The 27,481-nt window shown below is 38.0% G+C and overlaps 1 protein-coding gene across 2 annotated transcripts in view; it reads left to right on the forward strand.

Moving 5' to 3' along the window:
* Positions 1-27,481, forward strand: part of ARHGAP15 (Rho GTPase activating protein 15) — a 613,208-nt gene that overhangs the window by 538,487 nt on the left and 47,240 nt on the right. For both annotated transcript variants that reach the window (XM_059053493.2, XM_067027507.1), the window contains one exon: positions 16,484-16,589. In XM_059053493.2, coding sequence (XP_058909476.1) covers positions 16,484-16,589 — 106 coding nt within the window. The remainder of the gene's footprint in view (positions 1-16,483; positions 16,590-27,481) is intronic.

The raw sequence follows: 27,481 nt of genomic DNA on the forward strand, positions 1-27,481 counted from the left end.
AAAATTTAATCTTTGATTGTCTAACAACTTCTGCATTCAGAATATTTAACTTTTGGTTCCCTGTGTTTCTGCTTGGTAAAACTAGGAGCTAACTACTGATGCCAACTGAAGAATAATTTCTCAGCTCACTATGCATGCAAGGTGAGCTGAAGAACCAAGTCAGTTATCTGGATAATTTAATCAACATGTATTAATTGGGCATCTAATATGTACAGAAAATTTGAGACAAAAGTAAAGTTTAAGGGTTTAAATTACCTGGATATGACATTATTTCTCAACTTTTTGCTACTAGTAGAGAAAGCTTTAACGAATGTAGTTTCCAAAAGAGAAGAGAAATTGATATGACTTAAAGAGATAGGTATAGGAATAAAATGTGTGTTTCAATGTAAGCTCTATAGCAGTCTATTTTTTTTTTTTTACTTAGAAATATCACCATTAAGTCTCATCCTTGAACTAGTGTTGTGTTGATAGGTTTTATTTCCCACGCTTCAGAAGTTCAGTCCAATAGGTGATGTAACTCCCTAAGAAAAGATTTGATTGAGGAAGAATCAGAAATCAGAATGTGGAACTAGAATATATTTACATATATTGCACTGCATAACCCTGGGTCTTTCTTCAAGTTGCAAATATATAATCCTGTGGCATTTTATATTTTCTGTACTCTCCCTGCAAGTACCCTATACCCAATATTTTCATCCATGAAAAGAAAGTATCAAATTCCAACCTTGCTTTCTTGATTCTAGAATTTAGTCACTAAATAAAAGATTAACTGCAACAGAAAAACCTAGAGGAAAGTCCAGTATATTATTTTCCTAGAAATGGTTTGATCTGTGAAAATAGTATATTTTTCTATGGCTTAGAACAACTAAAGGTTCTGTACCAAACACAGAGAATTATTTTTGCTATCAAGATAGCACATACTCTTTATAGAAAATTTGTAAAATGAATTTAAAGTGGGGAAGAAAGTGATCTATATTCCTGTTATTCAAAGATAACTTATCATGGTTAATATTTTGGTATATTTTTCTACAGTCTTTTTAATTAGTTGTTTAGCAAAGCTACAATTATACGGTATCTAAGCAATTGTACAATTTAAAGTTGTCTCTTTTAACAGATTACAAAAATAATAAATATTTATTGAAGCTAACTTGAACAGAAAAGTAAAAAGAAAAAAATTAAAATTACTCTGAATTTCATCATTGTATTTTGTAGATATTTCCTTTTGACCTGTTTGTTCTGCATTTTTTCCCCTGGACTTTTTAAAACATATGCAACATAGGATAATTTATATATAATACTTATCATTGCTTAATTGTTCAGTCTTTATCACTTTAATTGTCCCATGATTCAGTTTTTTCAGTACAGTTATTATAGATATAAAGGATGTTTACTAAAGATTCAGGGGTTATACAGTTATTATAGATATAAAGGATGTTTACTAAAGATTCAGTTTTTTCAATACACTTACTATTGTTTACTAAAGATTCAGGAGTAAACATTCTGCTGTTCTCTGAAGCTTTGATTTTTGCGAAGGGAAAACTTTAGTAACTCTCCAGTGCAATGTTCTAATAATGGTGTTTGCTAGCAAATGCCAGAACTGAATAGCATTAGTCACTGTTTTAAATGGTCATTAGAGCTTTCACCTGAACTATGAAGGGTGGAGCCCAAGAAAATCATTTCCTGGTACTGAGAATGAAATGGAAGCCAGAGAGAAATAATTCAATGGAGCCTTCTGAGTTTGGGGTCCAAATAAGTATAAAAAGATACTTAGTTTCATTTATAGTGTCTCTATTCTTGAGTTCTAAATTTTGATTCATTAGTCAGTAGGGCTTACATAATAAACCTTCAAGTAAACTTTTCAAGAAAGCAGTGCTATTATAAATCTTTGCATAGATGAGCATGTCTTTCTGTTATCCTAACATGAAAAAGATGATTGAAGTGTGCACACAGTTTGAAGACCACAGTTTTCCCTCTGAACAACAGATACTGCTTTTACTTCAGAATTTAGTGAGATAAGTCTTAGGAAAGCCTGCATGACTACTTACTTAGTTTTATTTTTGTTCTAATAATTGTAGAATAGTGCTTGATCTTCATCATTACAAAGTTTTGCCAGACTATATGAAAATAATATATCTACCCAATGATGTTTCCTTAGAACCTAGCTGTCATTTTTAAAGAGGGAGTTTTTTTCACTCACAGACGTTTTCTTTAATGTTGTCTTTGATTATTGAATATTTTTCAAATGTTCTGGTTTCTTCCTCAAGTACACTTACAAGTTGTAGATAATCTCTCAATTCTCTGACTTCCAACATGTCTTCTTCCTATCATTCTTTGTTTCCACATTCTGGGGAAGCTTCTCTAGTTTATCATCCATATCACTGACCTAATTTTTCTACAATGAGAGTTTGGCCTTTAAAGTAAAATTTAATTTTGTTTTGCATTTTGAGATTTCACACTGTCTTTCCTCACCATCTATCTCCTTATCATCTCATCCTAGTATGTTTTCATCGTATCCAGTTCTCTCCCTATGGCTTGCTGATCCTTTGGATTAGACTCCTTGATATACAAAATTCTGTTGAAAATACTAAGTAGTTTCCTAATTGTCTCATGGTCATTGTGAGAGTTCTGCATTTCTGAGCATTGTTCTCTTACCTAAAATGAATTTTTTCATAGGTCATGCGTTGTTGGAAATTTTGTTATGTTTACTCATCTCAAAAGGTGGAAATGCATGCAACATTCTGTGCACATTGCATTTGGCCTTTCACCCTCTGCTTTAGTTTTAGCCTAATCTTTGTCCTGGAGTACCATCCAGTTGACAAATTGATAATCACAGCTCTTATATTTATTCTTTTCTAGCACACTTACTGACTTGTGGCCCTACCATCCTGATGATATTTCTCCCACCATGTTTCTTAACTCACTGGCATTCTAAAAGATGAAAGACATACAACATTGGAATTCCAAGAATGTGTTCCTAATAGAATTTTGCCAGTCTCCACCTCCCTCCTGTGTTTTACATATGGGACTACAATTCCTATGGTGCTATGCGCCATCATCTGCCTTCCACTCTCAATTATTATTATTGTTGTTGTTGTTGTTGTTGTTGTTGTTGTTATTCTGCCTTCCATTCTCAATCTCCTTGGTTGTTTTGTGGAAATTGCCATCTCTAAGTTGTTGCAGGTAAAAGAGAAGTCTTCATCCATAGTTAGAAGGGCAGAGGACAGGTAAGGAAGGCAAGAAGGAAACTATACTAGTCACAGTACTCAACGCTATCAGCTGAGTAGGAAAGGGAGTTTTTGGTTGGCACGGACCTTGAGTCTTTGATTCTGAAATCAGACAGTTGAAGAAAGAAAGAGAAGGATGTTTCTATCTGCTCTGAGAAAGGCAGGCTCTCTGGTTCAGTAGTTCAATAGCACAAGTGGTCCCACTTGTGCTGGCACTTCCCGGTTAAATTCCATCTGTCTTGAAGGAAATTACTCTTAACTTTTTGTCACCACATTGCCTGTGAGTACCTGTTTAAGAATTCTAGTCTTTTTTCTTTATCTTCAAGCGTATTTAGTGACCAGTTCCAAGAGGTGGTTAGGTGTTGCCAGCCAGATGCCATTTTTAAACCAAAAGTCAAGATTTGCATCAAGGACATCACATTGAAAGTCTGCATTCAAATTCTCCCTTGGAGTGTGACCTCTGTCTATGACTTCTTCTTTACATTTGCATCTTTACCTGGAAATGGTAACAGACCTGAGAGGAGGATGTTTATTTTTAGTCTCGCCATTTGCAAGGAAGGCCCTTTGAGCTTCTAAGAAGACGCTTAGTATCACAAAATGTAAATCAATCATTTATTGTAGTGATCGATTTCAAAATGTTATTTTTCCATTTGGGGGATTTTTTTTTCATTCTCTAAACCACACCTTGGTTCTTTATACAAAGAATTTTGGACTTTACACCGTAGGAAAATAAAGTTTCTATTGGCTTGACTTGCGGGTAAGGAGGTGTGCAAATGGCCTCAAGTTATACATTTGCAGAGGAAATATCATCCAGATGCTCAAGTCAGCCTTTTCTTGCCAGACAACTAAGAACCATACCAAAACTGAGTCTAAAATCTTTAACAAAAGAATTCCACAATCACTTACCTTTGAAACGGACATTAATTAAAAGAAACAGATCCCTTGTGATCAGAGTTTAACTACTATTAATCAGAGTTCACCACACAATTAACACTTTGAACTGATTAGCAAATGAAAATCATAGCAAGACATTTTGAGGTTAAAATAGTGAATGGACATATTCTCTTACCCAACTCACTGTCCCTCATCTTTTAAAAGAAAAAAAAAATTAAGCACTCCAGTCATAACGAACTGGGCAGATTTTGTTTTCAGTGAGGTGTTTGCCATTACATATTGCACATAATGTATGGCACTGTTAGGAGGAAAAAATTGGAGTCAAAGTGGCTGGAAAGTTAGGTCTGCTCTGTAGCACTGTGAGATTGTTGACATCTGCCGAGGTTGGAGCGCTCAGTAAGCAGGAAATGGGGTGTCACTCTGAGTGGTAGTTTACCATTATCCTGGCATCCTAATGAAGTGTCTGCAGTGCACAGAGCTTCTGGATGGCATCTTAACGCACGGCTAAGCAAAAGCACTTCTCTCCCTGTCACTGCCATCCATCTGCCTGCACCCTACTGTAGCCAATGGGATGGAACCATGCTACAATGTGCTATAAGCCATTTAGAGTTGCACATTGCATAATCAGTCCCATCAAATATGTTAAAAATGGCTATTATTGGTTATTTTCTTCAAACTCTGGCACCTGGAGTTTGATACATTAAAGTTCAACTTTTCCAAGTGCTGTTTATGCTATTAATTCCACATTCCCCTTCCCCCCACTATCTAAATGGGAATGAGTTGCATCCTCATTGTCTTAAGTCCTGTTAATGGACTGAAAGAGTTGTATGAATATTCATTAAAAACTACACTGTACATCACACTTGGTGAATTTGTCAATTTACAATGTAATGGAATGGTCATTTTCTTCAAGATAACCATTTTTAAGAAAAGGACAAAGAATAAATCAACTCAAATCACAGATTGGTTGTTTTCATCTTTGAGCACATTATTTAGTTTGCAGTGGTAGTTTGAGGTCTTTTGATAGATTTCTTTAAAGACACAGTGCATTTCACCAAGTACGTTTGCAGTTTAAGCTAGTATTGTCAATGTCGGATGATTACATTTGGTGCTTTAACATTACCTCTGATGAAATTCACATGCAGTAGAGAAGAGGATATCTGTTATGAGGTGGCATAAGTAGAGCAAGGCGTGTGTGTTATCCTCCCGGAACGTCTAAATAGATCATGTGTGATCCTCCGGCCGTGGCTGCAAAGCAGCTGGATTGTGGTGGCGAGAATTGACGTGCTAAGATGGCCACCAAGTTGAGAAGGTGCTTTCTGTCACAGGCAGGGGCAACAGGAATCTGCTAAATTCGGGGGGTAGGGTGGGGTTAGATAAACAAGAGGGCATAACATAATTCAGTTGCATCAGGAATTTTTTTCACAGACATTAAAACTATGGTAAACATAACAGCGGGGAGGCTTGTACTGCAGCACAGTGGGAAGCTCAACGCGTCTGCCCACACCATGCCTGGTTCAACCACTGCTAGAAGTCTCCGAATTTCATTAGCACTCAACAATTCACCCAGTACCCCAGAAAAGGAGCAAAAACCCAGGCACCAAAGCCCCTCACTAATTATTGTAAATGCTCCCAGGTTACAGTTTTGGGGGGACAATAATGGCAGAATGATGTTAAACTAGAATGAAAGAGTCATTCTGAAATAAAAAAGAATAAAAGGGCTTGCTTGTTTATTTGTCGGTTTGTTTGAAATCAGGGCAGTCTTTCATTTGATGGGTAAGGCAGTGTGTTAGAATAATAGACCACCTCTTTACAATGAAATTTTAGATGACCTAACCAAAGTGTGTACAGCTCTTTCTGAGCAGTGAAAGTACAGGTTGGTTTCACAAATGACATCTTCCACTCCACCCCCTGCCCCCAAATTTATGCAAGTTCATCTCACAAATCTCTGAAACAGAAATTGTATCCTTTGGAGGAAATTTGTAATAATACAAAAATTAATGTGGAATCAAATGTAGGAAGACTGGCAAACTACTGTAGATTATTGCAAAATACTGCATATCAAATTCAAGTTTTTATCTCCCCCTCAAAGAATGGAATTACTTGAGAAAAATATTGGCTTTTTCAAAGGGAGAGGGGTCTGCTATTAATGCCCATAAACATTTTAAATGGCACAATTTTTTAATGGAATGATAGGTGTTTATTTTTGCTAAATCCAGGCTTGGGAATCTGGTTTCTTCATTCATATCCCCCCAGCTGCTGTCAGCATTACAGCACATCAGCTTTCCTTCATGTGTGGATATTTCTCCAGAACTCATTTGCAAAAAAGTCGAAGCAATATTCAACACCACATCCAAACCTCTTTTAAACACACAAAGAGATAGGAAAACACATCAGAACTAGACCATTGAGAAAATCCTCCTTTCAAATTTACTGTCTGCTTCACATGCTAGTATAAAATAACCCACCAAGTCCTGTTTGTGATCCATTTGAAACAATCTTGATTTGCTTAAATTGTCACATTCTTCTTGCACATTTCTTCTTAAATGCAAAGATGGCAAAGAATTCTCCTCCCTCTTCATTATAAAAGTGCAGAATTTCTGGTTTGTTTATTCCTAATGGAACACTTGAGAAAGAAGAAAATATGTAAATATCTCCTTCAGAAGATTAGTTGTCTCAATCTTTTAAAAAGAGTATTTGTTCATTTCTTCCCCATGGTAAACAATTTGGGCTTTTCATTGTAACTTTCCATGGTCAAATTAATGCATTTCACTTTACTGTCTTGGTCCCATGGTTCCAAAACATCGTACTTTTTAATATCCTTATTTCTTCTATATATATTAATGTATGTCATTTAGGACATAGATAGTTAGGGATAGAACCTAAGCTCCTTTTTAAACAAATTTGTTGGCAGAACCTTCTACTTCATTGTAACTTACTGGAAGAGAATCTGGAAAAACTCACAATTGAACAAAGTAAACTACATCGTACTCCTTATGAGAACACATTTCCAAGCAAAGGATTTCAGGCAACAAATGGCATACGTGTTTTGAGTATTTCAAATCAAGCATCAGAAATTTCGTCTAATCTACTGGTAAATATTCTATTGACAAGGTCAAGAACAGAGAAAACTCCGGTCCCCAAGACAGAAGAGAGAGTAAGCATTAAAAAAAGTGGACAGTTTATCAACTTCAGTTTCTAAAGGACTGTGCAGTCCCTTTATAGGATGTAGAGGAAAGTCCCCGAACTCTACTGAAAGTATGTCCATATGTATGTGACTCTTCAAAGATTATGTTAAGGATGTTAATGAAAAAAGTGGCTAATAATTTCAAGAAACCATAAAGAAAGAGAGAGAGGGAGAGGAAAGCAAGCTGTGGCAAAAAACCTGGGCTCAGCAACTTTCTGGGGGAAATGGTGAAATGTGACTATGTGATTTATAATGAGAAAAGGTATCTACAACATACAATTTTCTACCTAGCTGCAAATAATAATTCATAGTGATGTCCCTTCCAGATAAAAGACCTTTGCTATGTAGGACCCATGTGGTAAAATGATCATGATAAATGTCAGACCAGTGCAGGTAACGGCTTTACAAACCATTAAGATTAGCTGGCTCTTTTTTCCGATGATAACAGTAACCATGCTGTGACTCTATGTGGTAATAATATCTCAGTCCTGATAAATGCCAGAGCCAGGCAGAGGTGTTTATCATTCCCAGTTCAGAAATGCTGACTAAAGTTACCACATGTTGCCTGTTTTTCTTCTTTTACAATACTCTCACAATTAAAAAAAAAAAAAAAAAAGCTGAATCATACAATTATTTTATTTCCCCTTTCTTAAAGGAGTTTGATGCTTGTGCTATTAACTCTCCCCTGCTCTCAATGTCACTGTGCAGCCATGTCGAATGAACTGGCTGGAGAAACAGTTCACCTCATACTAACCACTGTCTCCTCTTGAGAGGTGTTTTGTTCCAAATGAATAGTTATGGATAAAGTTGAATATGCTTCTTCAAAAAATATTTTTAACCCAGAAGAAAGGGGAAAATATTTCTTCGTTCACATTTTTCTTAATTGTGTGACAGATCCTAGTTGTTTTCAAGTGTGGTTTTTTAAATCCCCTATAAATTTAATTTGTCTACCAGTGGAAAGAGGTAGACACATTAAAACTTTAAATCTAGAAAGGTATTCGTAGGATTGCCACCCTCATGAAAATGTACAAAGGTAATGCTTAATGTAAATAGCTACTTGAGTATTTGCAAAGAATTACTGGTTTATGGTTAGAAAGATGTCAAATGTCTCAAAACGAGAAGCCTGTTTTTTTTTAAAGGCTTGTAAAACCAGATATGCACGGATAAATATAGTTTAAAGAAAATTCTCAGAGGAGAACTAAATAAACTAGTGAGCTTTATTTTCTCAGCACACACTCTCACCTGAGGATGAATTAGTATCATTTGTAAGTTACAGAAATGTACTTGGTCACCATGACACTTGGAAAATTACTTTGAAAACAAGAAATTTTAGGGAGGATACTACGATCATGCTTTTCCTGTGAAAATTGCTGCCACTACCTTACTCTTTGATTCAGACAAAGGGCAGCATTGCTGCAAAACTGAGGAAATTTGTTTTAAGAGACAGTTCCAGGTTGGTGAATTTTAGAAAATGTTATCATCCCCACATTGATTGCACAAAAGCAATAATACAAGTTATTAAAAGTTACTTAGAGCCTAAAACTTGAATACATTTTCCAAACTTGCCCTCAGTGTGAGGTCAATACACCAGAAGTCCCTGGGATAACATAGATACAGTTACATGAGAAAGAAAAGGTGATTAAATTACTTTCTTGAATGTATTTGGGGACGTACAAAGAAGTTAAGAATAATGATTCAAAGACCTTCAGAAATAGATTAGAAAAAATTTTACATTTGTGACTTGGTATTAATTGCATTTCTCAATTATTTTGAATTTTTTCATATAATGAACTAACACCCAAGAAGCATTTTGAGTTTAACAATTATCGTAGAGGATTCCTTCAGTCAAAAGAAAGATACAAACTCCACTGATAACTATATAATAATATGTCTTAAGTTTAAACATCTCTAGGACATATTTTGTATCTTATCCGCCCCTCTAGGCTGTAAAATGACAGTAGATAGGGATCAACTTTGTGTTTGCCACACGCTGCACGTTGGTCTTAATAAACATTCTTTTCTTCAACTGTGTGTACATATATATGTTTAATACTCTAAAAATCATTTAACAAAAAGGTATTTTTTTCTTTTCAATAATTTTCTAGTTGGTATTGCCAGAGACTAGGAGTAGAGGTGAAAAGAAACAGAAGTTGGCCTTAAAAAAACTAAGTTTGCCCCTAACAGCATGCTGTAGATGGCCTAGCTCCTCCAGCACAAGGACCAGAATTGGCCTCTGGAAATGATTCTAAACTGGCCAGGATGCTGAAACTTTCCTTACAGGTTAAGGAATCCATGGACTTACGTCAATCAGTTGGCCAGAGAATTTTTGTTACTGACATTTATTAGCTATGGAGAGTTATTTTAAAAATTCTTCCTAAAAGGGAAAAATTGTTCAAAAATCAGACAGCACATTAATATCTCCTGGAAGTAGAAACAAAGAATACAACAGAAATCTGGTGTACCAGTGAGGGGATTAGATCTAATACGCAGGTGATCCCTACTAGAGAAAGTAGATTCAGTTCTTGCTGCATCTTTCTTGCCCTGTGTTCTCAAGTTGAACTGCCTTGACATAGATTATCAGATTCTAAAATCAAACTTACCAGGTAACTGCAGACATTAAGAATGTGTCTTCCTTTTAACTAAATATAAAAAATGGCTGTTAAGTTTGGAGGGGGAGAGGGGAGCAGAATCTTGAAAAATTGCAAACTGCCAACTCCAGTTTTGCCTGAAGTCCATTGTTCTTCCTTATTATGATGCAATGGCACGTCTATTTATTTATTTATTTATTTATTTATTTATTTATTTATTTATTTTTAACATCTTTATTGGAGTATAATTGTTTTACAATAGTATGTTAGTTTTTCCTTTACAACAAACTGAATCAGTTATACATATACATATGTTCCCATATCTCTTCCCTCTTGCATCACCCTCTCTCCCACCCTCCCTATCCCACCCCTCTAGGTGGTCACAAAGCACAGAGGTGATCTCCCTGTGCTATGCAGCATGGCACGTCTATTTATAATACACTATGTCTACTTATGAATTAGAACCAAACACTCTTTCATAATGGACAGCATTCTAAGTATTTATGGCTTCATATGATTTGGGAAATGGCCTTGAACTATGAACAATCATGGGTCAGGGCAGATAGGAAGATTCAAAAGAAAGATTTTAATGGGAAGGGTACTTACATTCAATAAGCACTTATAATATGGGCATTTATGTACACTGAAACATTTAATTCTACAAATGGGTTGTGTGTGTGTGTGTTTAAATAAGGAACTGGAGTCATCAAAATTCAAGCAACTTGTCCCAAATCTTAAATGCAGAGCAAGAATTCTAACTTAGTTCTTTCAGACTCCTTCATGATATACCACTTCTCTTAGTTTATAACAGGGATTTAAAGCCTCTATTTGTATCCATTTGTAAGTCTTGAATTTGCTCCCCTCCCCCCAGTGTTCCTCCCTGAAGTCAACGTAAATTATTTAAAGAAAGTTATCAAGCGATTGTTGTCATGCCTTGGATGATTCCTCAACACCCAATTCAAATTTTATAATTAAAAATCATGTCCTTAAAGATTTGCATCCAGTTGTATGGTACGCTAAAAAAATAAAATGTTCTCAGAAGATAATCATTCCTCCTATAAGCCGGGACAGTCTCTAACTGAATTCAGAAATGGTGATGATACAAAGAATAGAAAGTGAATAGAAACTAAACTGCTTTCTTCCAAACATAGCCCTGACGTATAAGTGACTGCCATTTTTTTCATACAGGATGCACTATACATTCCAGAGTAACTTTCAGAAGCAGAACAGCTGTGATATTGCTGACCTCCTCAAAACAAAGGGGTACAGTTGTCCTTTAAGAATTACAGACAAATAGAAAGAATAGTACTACTGATACATTTGTTACTGGGAGAATCTGGTCTTTTCTTCCCCTGGATGAACCTACATAACAAAGCAGAATTAATTTTGAAATATGATTTAACATGTGACTATAAATAAGTTAAGAATAATAAATGCATAGATGATAAGGCCGGAAAAGTGCCCAGGGGTCATCAGGTCCAGGGTTTTGCACTGCACAGAACTCTTTCCGTCGTTGTATAACTTTCTCTTATCTCTGCAAAAAAAGGCATTCGGTTGTAAATGTCCTTGTTTTAGTAGCAACATTTCATGCAGATAAATGCAAATGCATCATAAACCATATTTTTAAAAATGTGTCCTCAAAACCATGAATCAGGGGAAAACTATAAAGCCACATCCTTACCATAACATTAAAGGCTATTTCACATCGTGTAGGAGCTGTTACTTCTCTAACTAGCCTGGAGTTGTTTTTGAAGTTCATTTACAAATGAGTTTGTTGTAGTTTGAGAATATGGGGCCAGGTGAGTGAGGAATAGGCATGAGTAAAAAAGTTTACTATTTCAATATGTACATGTACACTATGCATATTTTTACATAGACATTTTTGCTACTATTGGGTAGCAAGAATGAAGCACTACAGAAAGATTTTGTATGCAATGTGGGTTCACAGCTCAGAGATTGGAGAGGCTTTTGGGATCTGGGTGGGAACTAAAATGGATGTATTAGAGAACATAGAGTAGATACAAAAATAAATCATAAGGGAATGAAGGTAGGAGCAAATGTGAGTGAAAAAGGAAAGAGTCATGGAGTTTTTTTTAATTACTGGCAAGATTTTGTATAAGTCTCTTATTATACAGTTTACCTAAGAGGTTCTCTAATTCTCCATGTAGAAAAGGTTCATTTCCCCCCTTTTAGACATAATGTAAAAGAGTCAGAGATATCTCAAAACTCTCAATACTTCACAAGATTGAGAAACCATATGCTGAAGGAGAAACATTAATAGAAAATGCTGTCTTTCAGATGCTCACTGAATCCGTTGAAGACAGGTGACACATCTTTAGTAAACTGTGTCTGAATCTTAGCTCATTAACCACTGCTGTATTGTGTATGCTGATTCCAGCTCCTAATATGACACATCAATAAACCAGATCAGAAAAGGTGTCATTTTGATTTTAATGTATCCAATTATATTTTTAGATGTTCCTCTACTTAGAAGTGTTTGTGTTATTTCCTGATTTTACAAGCTATGGAAGAGTGGGTATGGAGTTGATTTGAAGGGGAAACCACTGCTTTCCTATAACCTTTTCAAAGATTTTGTTCTGATTATGTTGTAAAAACAATAAATTGCTCCTCCTTGATAATATTTCAGCCCTCTCTAAGCCATTGTCCAGTACCCTCTCCACTACTTAAGTGTAACTCAGCCACAAATATGTATATACCACCATCCATTCCAGTTCCTCAATTATGTGTGAAAGCAGAGGAAGAGAGAAAAATGTTTCTATAAGTATTCTTCGTGTAGGATGTTTCTTAGAAGCAGATATGGGAACCACCATGTACTTTTATAAGAATTCTTGCATGGAACTGAGCTGCCCATCAATCAGATCATCAGTCTCTCTGCCCGCCACAAGTTATTTAGTGTGTTGTACAATGTCAGGCTACCATAGCAAGTGTATCATCACCAACTGGCACCAACTCAGTTCAAGTATTAGAAACCAGATTTTGAATGCTCACTGAAACCAGGTAGTATGCTCATTGCTGAAGATAAAAGGTGAACCGTACCCAGCATGGGCCTCAAAAAAGGTGGGGGGGGGGTGAACATTTATGGAGTACCTACTTTTTACTAGTCATTGTTAGGTTCATTACATACTATCTTGTTCAATCCATAAGATTGGCCTCAAACATTTTTCAAAGAAAATAAGAAACTTGTCCAAGACCACACAGCTAATAAAAAGCTGTTACAGAATTCAAACCAAGGTCTGTCTGTTCCAATCTGTGCTCATGTCTTTCCTTTGTTCACTAATTCTTTCTTTATTCATTTAACCCACTATATACCAGTATAAGAGCTGCCTCAGTTTATGGGAAAATTCTCAGTTTAATAGGAAAAATTGAAAGGCATTCAAGCCATGAAAATATCATGCAGAATGTTATCTACATAGAATGTCCTAAGTGCAATGGAACATAGAAGAGGGACTTTGTCTAGGGAAGGTCATAATTCTTTTACCTAGTGGTTAAACAGACAAACTAAAGTTTTAATTCCTGCCCAGGCGCCATGGCAGAGACCTTGCACATTCAAGTATTTCCAATTAAGCAACGCCAGCCTTTCTTTTTTTTTTTTTTTTTTGCGGAGCACAGGCTCCAGACGTGCAGGCTCAGCGGCCATGGCTCATGGGCCCAGCCGCTCCGCAGCATGTGGGATCCTTCCGGAATGGGACACGAACCCGTGTCCCCTGCATCGGCAGGAGGATTCTCAACCACTGCGCCACCAGGGAAGCCCGCCAGCCTTTCTTAAACCTACCCTGACTGGGGCATATTTCCCTAAAACTGAGGTTTGCTGGATATAGCCATTTAGACCACTCTCCATTTATTGTCTGTCAGGCTTAGATTATGGCCACTACTCCTATAGTCCTCAATGTCAACAGATCCCTTTTTTGGAGACTCTGACATTGACCTAATCATAACCATGGCCAGAGACTTCAGTGACATTAGAAAGGTGTCCTCTCCTTCCTTTCCCTCCTCTCCCTTCCTCACCTCTCCTAATTTCATCTTAATTGCTTGAATCAAGTAGTTCAGCAGATCCTTAGGTAAATTAAACTACTAGCATCATGCCAAACTATGCAGAATGTACCCACCTCATAAATATATAAATGTATGTATATGTACATGCTTATGTATATGATCATTGGTGTGTTGCATTAGCTTCAGATGGCTAGATACAAGGTATCCAAGTATCCCTAAGTGCTCTGTCCTGAACATACTGTACCAATTTTACTCTCATCTTTATTGACTTGTTTTCCTTCTTTTTCTGAGTTTCTCATATCCTATAGGCTCCAGCTGGTGCTGTGAAGCATCACATTGTCTTACCATCATTAAGCTACAAGGTGGCTTTCTACCCTTTGGCAGAAAGATTAGATCTGCTGTCTGCTGTGATGTTGCAACTAGCTTTTCTGTTTTTCTCTCTCTTTTTCTCTCCCCTTTGTCTCTTTCATTTGCAGTTGTCCAATCCATACTATGCTGGAACTCTTCTAAGAGTAAGTGCAGTTTTGAAAGCTCAGACTGTGGGAGGCATTATTTATAGACCTCTGTGGTTTCAGGAAGAAGAAGAAGAAACGCTTCCAAGCGGAGTTCTACTAGGAAGACTGCCCCCACCCTACTTTAGCCAAATACTATCTTCTGCAGGATATTTTCCTGTAATTCCTTATAAAAAGTTTCTTTTGCAAGAGTGTATTTTAAAAAAAAGGAAAACAAAACACCCTGCCAGTTTCTACAGTAACACTTTCTTGCCCCACTGTATAAAGTTTATATACCTAATAACAGGTGATTATGAACTGGGCTTTTGGAAGCACACTGTATTAGGAAGTACATTTGGTTTAGTATCAGAGACCCACCTTCAAAGGCTTCAGTACACAAGGACTTATTATGTAAAAGAAACTCAGAGACCAACAGTGCAGTACTGGTCTGACTGCTCCACAGATTCAGGGAAGCTCTTTATACTATGTGTCCCACTCTGCATAGCCTCAGTTCTCAAGGTCATCTCATGGCACAACCATGCCATCTACATTCTGAGGAGCAAAAAGGCCAAAGGACCACAAAGATAAATTAGCCTCCTGCACACAGCATCCCCGGAAGTCCCACATAACACTTTGCCGTCTCATTGGCTGGACTCTGTCATACGGTCATTCCAGCTGCCAAGCAAGGAAGCTAGGATGAAGATTATGGCCATCCCTTCAACAGCAGGATTGTCTAGCTAAAGAAGAAGAAAATGGATATTGCGTGGGTGGGTGCCTTACATATTATTCCCTTATCTATCATCTTTTCCAGCAGTGGCCTCTTTAGAATCATCAGGAGCTCTGTGCTAGAAGTTAAAGTAGGGAAAGGAAAGACACCTGAGTTAGTGTATCTAAAGAGTTTAAGTTTGAGAAGTAATTATAATTCTGGGCCCCGGTTAAAACTATGGTAAGATAAGTTCTCTAGTGTACTAAGTAACTCAGTTCTTCTTATGCCACCCATGCCCAGAAAGGCAAAAAGAAACAAAATGAAGGAAAACAACCAATGTGGTAGTAGTTTTGAACAACTTCCTATTTTTTTAAATGCATATGACCAAAAAATTAAAAATCAATAAAAAATACAAATTAAAAAATAAAACAAAATGTATATGAATAAGTATTATGCTTTCAAGTTTATTTGCACTTTTTTGTTTTACAGCAAAAGCAAAATGTATTAGGGAGAAAAGATAACATAGAACTAATTTTAAATATTCTTTACTTCTCCACAAAATCAAGCAAAATAATAGAATATTGGTAATTGAATCAGAATGTATGTCCTTGTGTGTTTATTTTATATTGTTACTGTAACAAATTGTCACAAACTCAGTGGCTTCAAACCATAAGAATTTATTATCTTATGTTCCTAAAGGACAGAAGTGTGAAGTCAGTTTCACTGGGCAAAAATCAAGGTGCTGGCAGGCCTGTGTGCCTTCTGGAGGCTCTCTTTCCTCAGCTTTTCTGGTTTTTAGAGGCTGTCTTTACTCCTTGGTCCATCGTCCTTTATCACATAGCCAAATCTCCTTTCGTTTTCATGCTTATATCCCCTCTCTCTCCGACTCTGACCCTCCTGCTTCCCTTCTAGCCACCTTTGTGATTACATTGGGCCTCCCAGATAATCCAGAATAATCTCCCCATCTCAGAATCCCTAATTTAATCACATTTGCAAAGTCCCTTTTTCCATGGAAGGTAACATTCACAGGTTCCAGAGATTAGGACATGGACATCTTTGGAAGGCCATTATTTACCCTGCCACAGCTTGTAAAATAGTAAAGCATTTATGAAAACTGATGTAATACCTGATCTTAATAAGAAGATCGTGTCAGAGCCACATTGTTGCTGCTTTCATTTTCCCATGATCTAATTCAGAGTCAAAATAAAGAAACTTCATGATACTGATTTCAAGTATACCTATTCCCTTTGGCTGCTAATTAGAACTTTAAGTTGCTCAGACTTAGTCCAGAATTCTCCTAAGAAAATTCCCTCATGCACCTAAGAAATCTCATTCTTTTCTTACCTTCCTTTTTAATTTCTTTTTTTTTTTTTTTTCAGAAAAGCAAGACAATAACACAAGAATTGAAGCTATAAAGTCTCTTGTACAAAAACTCCCTCCACCAAATCGTGACACCATGAAAGTCCTCTTTGGACACCTAACTAAGTAAGTTGCAAAGTTTCTGGTTGTTCTGTCATAGTCTCATTTCCTAAATGAGCAATATTTAATTTCAAATCTCTAATACAAGAGTTTCCGAATGCATCGATCTCAGACTTCCCTCTCCAGCTGATCTACGTCTTCCTGCAGAAGTTGGGGAATGTACTAGAGGTAGGAAGGGGAACCTACAAAAGGAACTTTTAAAATAATTTCTTTTTTCTGGCTTTTCGACAAGTAGATGTTTGCTTATTGATTGTCAGAACTGTAGCCAGAGCCCTGGGATGGGCTGGGTTTACTTTGTTATTTAGTATAATGGCAAGAGTCTGAAATGATTCAGACATGTGTTCAAAACCTAGCCTCACCACGTACCAAGAGTAATGACCACAAATAAGTTACTTAAACTCCCTGATATCCAATTCCTTCGTCTGTAAGACATTGATTCAGATTGATAAGGTGCCATCCATGTAAACAGCTAAAAGAAGAGTATTTCTGGCAGGAAAAAAAAAAGACAGTGTATAGACCCAGAGGCCGCACAGAGCTTGATGTATTTGCAAAGCAGAAAGCAGGCCAGGCAGGCTAGAGCCTAAAGGACAAGGGGCATGGTGGTGGAGTTGCGGTCATAGATGTTGGACAGGTGTAAGATCACATAGGTTATTGTGGGCCACAGTGAGAGAGTAGAATTCCATTTAAATACAATGAAGAGCCATGAAGAGTGCTAAATTGAGGGATATACAAGATCACCCTGGCTGACAGGTGGAGAATGATTTGCAAAAGTGAAAGCAGGGAAACCTATACGGAGGAGACCATAGTAGTCCAGGCAAGAAGTAATGGTGACTTCATTGGAGGCCTTAAAGAGGTGGGTCAGATTGGATTTGCTGATGGTTGGGGGTGCAGTGGGGAAGGGAAAGGAGAAATTAAGTGTGCCTGTTAGGGTTTGGGTTTGGGCAAGTGGAGAAATGGTAGTGCGGCACGGATGGGTAAAACTGGAGGAGGAATGGGTTGAATAGGAAGAGCCGACTGGAGAACTTCATTCTGGACACGTTAAGTTTGAAATGACTGTTCCTCATTTGCCTTCTGTTAACACCTTCTTCAGATAATGAAAAGTGCAATACAAGTGATGAGGTTGGAGCTTTCACCATACGCATATAGTAATGTTGAAGCCTGACAGAGTTTCAAATAGATTGGACAGTTTTGCTTTTGTGAGATTAAATCTCTTTAATCACCCATGCCTTAGGTTGAGTCATTCCTACAGATTATTCAACTAATCCACTACATGATTTTTCATCGTAAATGTAATGTGCAGAATTGCACCCACAAAAAATTTAAGCAACTGTCCTACATGTAAGTCAAATTTGCCTAGTAGTCACTCTTAGCCTGCTGAGCAGAGGCCCCATACAACTTTTTTTTTTTTTTTTTTTTGCGGTACGCGGGCCTCTCACTGTTGTGGCCTCTCCCGTTGCGGAGCACAGGCTCCGGACGCGCAGGCTCAGTGGCCATGGCTCACCGGCCCAGCTGCTCCGCGGCACGTGGGGTCTGCCTGGCCCGGGGCATGAACCCGTGTCCCCTGCATCGGCAGGCGGACTCTCAACCACTGCGCCACCAGGGAAGCCCCATACAACATTTTTGTATCTACCCTTCCAGACCTGTTCCTAAGGACATACGAACATACCTCTGTGTGGTTGTTTATTGCATTAGAGTATATCATTCTGCACATATTGTTCTTCTACTGTTTTGCAACTCATGGACAGCTTTCCGTTTCATTAAACAGACATCTGATTCTTTCTAATGATGGCATAGTATTCCATGGTATGGATAGTCCATAATTCTCTTCACCGGGCACTGCGTTATGGAACATGTTTCAATCTAATTCATCATATTTGCTTCTTACTTATTTTACTCCCACAAGGGAACCTATGTCAAAGTTCAGAACATCCCTTATTGTTAGAATCCCCCTTTTTGTCACCTCCACATTACTGGCTCCAGTGGGAAACCCAGTGTGGTTAAGTGAAAGGATCTTGGGCTTTAAAGAAATAAAGAGAGAAAGCTAGAGTCAAATTCTTGTTCTATACTTTATACTCCCTTTATGATCTCAAGCACATAAAATCAGATTAAATAATATCAACCGTATCTTGTGGTTATGAGAATTAAATGAGATAATGCATATAAAAAGCCTGGCACAAGGTAAGCATTCCTCAAATGTTAATTCTTTTCCCTTAGGATCCAGACACACCATGAAAAGGGTTTCAAGTTACAAGTAAATACTGGAGTGCTTATCTCAGTAACTTTAACTGGACAAAGTCATAAAACAAATGGAAAAGTGTACTCTTTAATGCTATGCAATACCTAGTCTCAGAGATCTTGAGAAATATCCATTACTCAGTCTCAATTATTCCTTTTTTTTCCAACTGAAAGAACAGTTATAAAATGAAGAAACTGAGAATCAGCTAAATCCTACTCTGAAAAAAACACACACAGATGAGAATCTATCCAATTAAAGACCTTCAAAGGATGAGAATCTTCCACCTTCATGCCAACAATCCCAGTATTAATAATTAGTGCCTGATCATGTTTCTTATATCTAAATTAATTTCCTAATTTTGTTAGAACTTTCAGTTGACATGGAAATAAATATTTTTAACTAAGATTTAAGATCAGATGATTATGTCACCTTCACAGCATTCACATGATAAGATTTTTCATTACAGATGGAGAATAAAGTGTTATTTGCTAGCCACCCGCCTTTCTTGAGTGGTGTGACCATATTCCACCATGCAATGATTTATAAACAGGGTTTAATTATGCAGAAGTGTGTGCACATGATTATATCTTGTTAAGCATTTCTTGTTAAGTTTTTGATAAACAGCCAATCGTGGCATGTCATCAAAGCTTGAGAAGGCTAAATAAGAAGATTGTTTAACGAGAATTTAAATGTATTCATCTTTGAAAGAATCATTAGAATGTTTTCCTTAGTCTTGATGCATTTGGTAGTTCTTCAGAAAATCTACCATCAACACTTGTATGTAGTGTTTATTCCAAATTGCTGCAAATATATATATATTTTGAAGTTTGTTTAGTAAGGGTCAGGGAATGTAATGAAGTGCCAAAAATTCCACTTGACCTGCGTTGTACTCTATAGCCAACAGAATAGAAGTCCATTTTTGCAAAGCTCTGAGTTAAACATTCCCTTGAAAGCAGAGCAACTACCAGCTGAGAAAGCTTAATACAGCACAGTTGGGCTAGAAGGTGGATGCAAGTGCTGTCCACAAAAGCCAGAATTTTTAAAAGATTGTGATTATATTAAGCATCAGATTACACAATAGCTGCACAGACTGAATCGTCTCAGAGTCCAGAGTCCTCATTCCCGATCAAACTCAAGGTGAAGTATGTGCTTCTGCTGTGATAGATTGAGACCAGGAATTCAGAATACACTATCATCTCAAAATGCCATCAGCCAGAAACCTTTATTAATAGGCACTTTCACCAATTGACATTACAGTGATAAGCACTGGAAGGTCCTGTGACAGCTCTGAATCACCATATAAATGGCAAGTTCTATCTCTGTTAAAATATAAGTGTCGAATGCATGTTCCTTCAGCCTGCTTCTTTGGAAAGGCAGGCAGGCAAAGTGAAGATGAAGTTAATGGGAAGGAAGACCTAGAAAGATAAGGGTTGCTTGCTGATGGGTAGTGGTTGGAGGTTGAGAGCCAGGCAAAGAGGTTATATAAGAAATAGAGGACCTTGAGACTTTATCTGCTGGACATTTGCATGATGTGCTCTGTGTTTATGAAAGAGTAGTCTGACAATAGAGTGCAGGGTGAACAAGATAGAAGGAGAAAAAAAACCTAAGAGGCCACATGGGAGTTGTAGTTGGTTTGGAGTGATGAACATAATATGGAAAGCAATGGTCAAAATCCTGAGACTTTTCAAAGGAAAATTCCATACAATTTTTATTTCTCTCATTTCTTTATCCCCCTTATCCAGTCAGCCATGGGAATAAGTCTGCGGTTTCAGTGCTGAGTAATTGTAAAAATAGTTCCTCTGGTAGCAAGTTAAAAAGCAAAATGAGACAGTGTTTAGAAGGGTGCACTTTTTTCTCTGTTTTGAAATGCAGACAGGGGAAAGAGGAAGATGAAGATGAGGGTATAGAAGACTAATGAAATAGAGTAAACCCCATTTTGTCAGGTGTGAATTGAATCAAGCCCTCCAGATCTGCTGGTGGGGATGTTCCAACCAGCATGGTATGAAGCCATATATGTAATATAGCTCAAGAATGAAAACCTTTCCAATCTTCATGCCTTTTGCACCAATCATCTTAATTGCTAGGACCCTATCCTAAGTAATGCTGGCAGATGAGGGCAGTTTATGCAGATAAAATTTTACTGTTTTCACTGGTGGAAACTTGGAAACAACCTAAGTGTTCAGTGATAGGGGAAGGTTATATAGAACATGGTACATCATATCAGCTTCATAAAATGTGGTTTACAGCTAATTGTTTTCTTAATTAGGGAAATGCTTGTATTAAGTTAAATAAAGTCAGGGATACGATATTTTATATATTTAAGGAGAGTATAAGTATAAATATAAAGTTGTGCATCTAGAAAAGACTGTAAAGCTATTTGCTGAGATGTTAATATTTCTTTCTTAGAGCTGTTGAACAAAGAAAGTTTTTTTTTCTTTGTGTGTTTCTTTTTCTCTCCTAACAATGGGATAGAAAGAGACATTGAGGTTAAGAGAACCGGTAAAGAGAACAGGCTTTGGAGTTAAGAAGAATTGAATGTGAGCCTTGGCCCTGCCACTTACTGGGCATGTAACTTAGAACTGAACTAACTCTAAGCTTCCTTCTTCCTATCTGCAAAACAGGAATCATAATAGAACCTTTTTCTGTGGTGAGGAGTAAAGGAATAATCCTTTTAAAGAGTCTAGCACAGTACCTAGCACATAGTTGGTTCTAGTTAAGCATAAGCCATCAACATGTTTTATTTTTATAGTGAGAGAAATATAAAATTATTTCCCATGAAATAAATATAAGAATTGCCCAGGCTGGGTTGCCAAATTTCCTGGCTTCTAGAAAATTCTTGACCCCACCACAGAATCTTTTGCCAAAACCTGAGTTTCTATACTGGCCTGACTCAGCCAGTTTCCCCTAGTCCCAGTGAGGCTGTTTTCACATGTTTGACAAACCACGTGATGCCTCCATGTGTTGCCCAGTCCCTGTGTGAATTCCCCTGCCCAATTCTGTACTGTCACCAACTCTCCATCAACCTGATCTGAATCTTGTCCTGTGTTCTCAAATCCAACTATTTTCACCTTCAAAGTTGTAGCTTGCTCATAAGAAAGTCTGGTCCGCTTGACTTCTAGGCAGGCATGGGAACACTGGAGAAGGACACAGGTCGTCCTCTGCTTCCTGTCCAGAGCCTCCCATCACAGCAGTTTCCTAGGGACAGACAGTTCTCTTCTTGTTGTCTAACTTATCAGAATGGTTCTCACAGTGAGAATTTCCTACCAGGCAGAACAGCACACTGGCCACGTGGAAGCCTGGTAAGTGAGATAGTTTGGAGCTGGTAGGGCCTTACCCTATGCCTCAAATCCCCAGTGTAAACACTCCTAGAATTTTATCAGCTACATATCCACCTAGAATGGACACTGACCTTTTCAAGTCCTAGAATTCCTCTTGCCGTTCCTATAAGTAAGCTGTCCTAGCTATTGCTGAAGACTTTTCTCACATTTTTATTTCCGGGATAAAAGTAATACATGAGAATTACAGAAAAGTTAGCAGATAAATACAAAAATATTTTTCCCCCAGCTAAATTGAACTTGTTATCCAGATTTACTTTGTGGCACGCATTTTGGAAGCCAAAACAATCTCAAATGTTTGATGGTGGGTGGGGGGAGGATAGAAAAGAACATTCAATGCCTACGTAGGTATATATTGTCCAGAGAAAGTCACAATGACTTAGAAATGGGTGGCTTTTAGAGGTGATATAAAATAATGTCATTCGTTGATTTTCAAAAATAGCCTTGGAAGAATATATTTGCTGCAGATTTTAGATGCAAAGAAACATTCTTATAGGAGACTTGCACTTTGTAAAATAGGCTGAAAGGAGAGCATTGACTCTAAGAAAATCATCCAGCTGTCCATAGAATTCCAAGGTGAATAGACAAGTCTCATGGAAGCATGCCAGTTGAATGCCTCATTGAAAGGCGAAACTGTTGAGCTGTGGCTATTTTGTGAGAGTAAACCGATATTTAAAGGTTCTCTGTGGTCTTCATGGATGTTAAATAAATACTCTACAAAAGCATGTCAGAGGCAACTCAAATGATGATGACTTAGAAATATAGGGGTTGTAGGAGGAAACAATGGTGAGGAAATAATTCACGCACTCTGTCTTTAAAATGGCATTGTGTGCATTTCTGATATTTTGTGGGGAGGCGGGTGAGACATGGTCAGAGATGGACTGGAAAGCCGTGAGCCCTCACCCTTCTCTCTGGTCAAGAGCAATGGCTGGTGAGGCTCTGCCTTCCGTCAGGCCTCTGAAGGCTCAGCTCTGGGGTGCTTTGGAGCAGGCTGTGTTTTTCTGTGCTGCCTTCTGGCATTCCACCCTTTTTCTGTACACTTTGGTCTCTCACCCAGCCACAATACCTGATATCCAATGACTTGCAGGCCATGGGTGTTTTTACTGGAAAATAAAGAACCTTAGCAAATTGTTATTTTCCCTTTTTCTCTTTCTTTTTTTTTTTTCCCTGAGAAACAGGGGCTGCAAGTTGTTTGAAATAAGCCAGAAGCCTAATAGCTCCTTTGCTTGTGTATTTGAAATGGCACCCTAATCACTTTGAAGAGCTAATGTACTTCCTATGGGCCTGAAATTTCTCAACTGGACTCCCGTGGCAGAATTTGGCCTGTAGTTAAGAAAATTAATTACTCTGATAGTGAGGATGAAGCAATAGTTCCCAACTCCCTGTAGTAATCATTAAAATGTCATCTACTTAGGAGACATCTTGGCATGGGATTTATAAGGTTTGTGAGCTGGGGACTAAGTTCAGTGATCCTTCCAGTGGTGGATCCTTGTTCTAGAGGAAGGCTTTGGGAGATAAGGTTTTTAAGATGGGAGTGCAATTACTTTAGATCTTTTGATTTAACATTTGAATGTTAACAGTTAACCACTGAATAATAAAAAACAAAACAAAACTTAAAATGGCTACTGACCATTTATCACTGTCTTCTCTGTTGTTAGTGGTGGCTCACCTTATGGGGGTATTTCCCTCATAAGAGGTAAATTTTTTAATTTGCCTCACCCTTCTCCACTGTGAATCTTGGGCTTTCACCTAATGGAAAGAACAAGGGATTTGGAATCAGAAGACATAGGCTCAAGTCCCAACCTCAGCCCTTAGAAACTGTACAACATTAGGAAAACCTTTAATGTCTCTAACCCTCCCTCTTGCTTATATGTGAAATGGGTCAAATAAATTCACACTTGTGAAAATATTTGTTAACTGTGAAGTCCTATCCACCCATTCTTTAGGAAGTCTTAAATGAGTGCCTACTGTACTCCAGGCACTGGACCAGATCAGAGGTTGGCAACCTATGGCCAATGGGCCACATCCAGCCTGCTGCCGACTTTTATCAACAAAGTTTTATTGGGAAACACACACGCACACCTATGTTTATGTATTGCCAATGGCTGCTTTCATGCTACAGTGGCAAGAATTTAGTAGCTGTAACAAGTTGCCCAAGGCCAAAAATATTTACTATCAGCCCTTTACAGAACAGTTTACTGACCTTTCACCTAGATACCAGAGGCATAAAAAAGATTCCTACCCTCACTTATCCTATAGTTTCCCAGGGTAGATACATTAACAAACAATTATAATAAATGTGGTGCGATATCACAAGACACTATGAGAGCACCAAGCAGGAGCTGAAATTTAGCCTAGAGAAACCAAAGGATGCCTCCCAGAGGAGAAGACATGGCTATCTTTAAGGAGGTCAGTTTGGCAGACAAAGGCCTGCTATAGGCAGAGGGAAAACTGTGTACACAGAGGCAGGAAGAAGGGGAACTACAGTGTGGTAAAGACATGCTGACTCCTCTGGGATGATGAATTAGGAAACATGAAAGAGGTGACAGGACATAAGCCCAGGATGTAGTAAACTAGAGCTAAATTGTGATGAACATCATATGCTTTGCTTAAGGAGTTTGAAATTCATTCTGTAGACGTTAGGTAAATCACTGAAGGGTCTGAGGGAGGCAGATGAGGTGATGTGATTTGTGTTCATAAGGAGGGCAACGTCAGAGGTGGTGGAACCAGTTAAGAGGCTGGTATAATGTCTAAGTCAGAGATCCCATAGTAAGGGAGTGTGGGGTGGGGGAAAGGAATGGATACAAGAGGCATGGAGGAGGTCGACTCAATAGAACATGCTCACTGAGTGCCTGTAAGATGTTAAGAGGAAGGAAGATTCCAAGATGGCACCCAGGTTTTGAACTAGCTGACCGGTGATACCCTTAACTCAAACAGAGCAAAAGGAGAAAATGGGAGACATAAAAGAAGTTGAAATTTCTTGGACATGAAGTGATTTAGTCATTGTTTATATTCCATTAGGGAATAAGAAACATATGTTGGGAATGCAGGAAAGTTGATTGGAATCTAGGTATGAATTTGGGAGTCATCAGTTTAAAGATAGCTTTGGGGTGAGGTCATGAATAAACCCAAGGGAAGGTGTGAACCTAAAAGAGAGTTGAGGACAGAGTCCTGAGGGTGTCCCCATTGAAGAAGTGGCCAGAGGAAGGGATACTGGGAAAGGGGTCTGAGACTAGCATGCCTGGTAATAGAAAACATGGTGAGAGCCAGAGGTATTATATTTTGGGGTTAAAGCTATTGCTTCCACAAAAGAGACCTAGAAAATTCTTATGGTAATGGGACATTGAGCAGAATTTCTAGTGATGATGATCTCCTGTTCTAACATTCATCCTTTCGCTCTTGAAAAGCCATAGGAATGAATATATAGTAATCCAGAAGAAAAAAAATTTGTTCTTTAGTATAGTCAGGTCCCGGAAATATTGATAAAGGTGGAAATTATGACCTGGTCCCTTCTACCATTAGTGCATGGGCTCCAGGAGGGCAGGAATTTGTATCATTTTGAATCTTGCTATATCCCCAGAGCCTACTACAGTGTTCCACTCGTTATAGATACTCACTGATCTTTGCTGAACAAATGGAATCACATGAACTCATTGAAGAGAAGATGAACATCTAATAGCCATTGGTGGTTCCAATTAAGATCAACTTCTTAAGCTTGTAATCTTGGAAACTTGATATACTTCAGACTAGCACTAGGGAATATTCCATTCTGAGGTTATTGTGAAGTAAATTGTTTTTCTCAAATTTCTCTCTCCTCACCTGATATTTATCTTTTCATCGTGATGAAGAGAAGAGCAGTTGTAATTGTAAAAGAGGCAATATTATCACTAAGACTGCAAGTGAGGAGGGCTGGAGTAGAATGACGAACGGGAGCTAAGGGAAGCTGACCTTGCTGAGTGAGTCTTGGTCAGGGAATCTGTGACCACACTCCAGTGTTGGAGCCCTTTAGATCAATTAGTACAGCCCAGGGTGGGATTGCCAGTTCTTCCAATTTCTTGATCATCTTGGATTTGTAACAGATCTTGGAATTTCAAAACTTAGTTCTATACCTTCTGTGAGTACTCTTACTACTAAATTAAAGAATCTCCATCACTCCTGTCTCCTATCATATCAGCCAACCTCCCTGTCCATCTTTTGTTCCAGATCCAATATTGACTTCCTACTACCTTGAATTATTTAGCATCAGGTCAAGGAAAAAAATTATGATTACAAAAACTTGACCTGTGCTATTAAGTGTATAAAGAAATTTGGTTCTCCTGTTTTATGGAGCAGAGACACATAACTTCAAAGTGAAAGGGGGAAAAAAATCAACCAGACCTCAAGTCACCTGATTTCCAGTCCGCTAGACCACACTCTGCTTCCTTGCCAACACCAATACTCAATTGTTTCCAGGGAAGAAAGAGGCAGAATGACAGGCCAACTGTGATAGAGGCACAGGCCCATCACTTGAATAACTTTTTTAATTGAACATCAGCTATAATCCCAGTCTTTTAAATAAAATAACCTAATAAGTTAGTGTAGTGACATATTTAAATAAGGGGTTTCTTGGTGTCTGTCCTTCTATCTCTGTCTCTCTGTCTCTGTCTCTCTCTCCCTCTAACACATTGCTTTCTACCTAAAAAGCACTGGGAAAAGTTTTATTTTTAGGGGTCCTATTTAAAAACAAGTTCCATGACCATATTTATTAATGCTTCTGTGTGTGTGTGTGTGTGTGTAAAAAGAACACATTTTTTAAAAGACAGTGATGGTGCTGTCTTTTACCACCTTCTTTCTCCTCCTTAAATGGAAAGCAGTGAACCCAGATGCCCAACCACAGAAGATATTCTTCCAGAAGCAGCATCTGGCTTCCTGGCAAGCCCTTCAGGCGAGTTGTTTGGGGAGCTTTGCAGTTGTCTCTTGGTCTGTCACGTGTATCAGATACCGTGGCCCCTCTGGCTGGCATGTCCAGACAGCTGCCAATTCCTTTCGGTTCACCTTTAATTCTGAGAACTAGTTCCCTCATTTTCATTTCTTATTGGACTTATTTTTCTCCCCACTGTCCATAAGAATTCCAGGACAAGACTAATTTCTCACTGCTGTCTGCCTGTCAACTTCCTCTCCAGGCCTCTGTCTTTTGAACCCGAGTGAAATCCTCCGTCATTTAGCCCTACATTAAAATAGGTTACTTTTAATAGTGTTTCTTAGCCACTCCTTGTCAGCCTAGCTGCTTGTAATCTGTGGGGCTGTTCCCTGAAAAGAAAACAAAACATTCCATCGGAGTAATTTAT

This window comes from Kogia breviceps, chromosome 2, assembly GCF_026419965.1.
Source record: "Kogia breviceps isolate mKogBre1 chromosome 2, mKogBre1 haplotype 1, whole genome shotgun sequence".
Lineage (NCBI taxonomy): Eukaryota > Metazoa > Chordata > Mammalia > Artiodactyla > Physeteridae > Kogia > Kogia breviceps.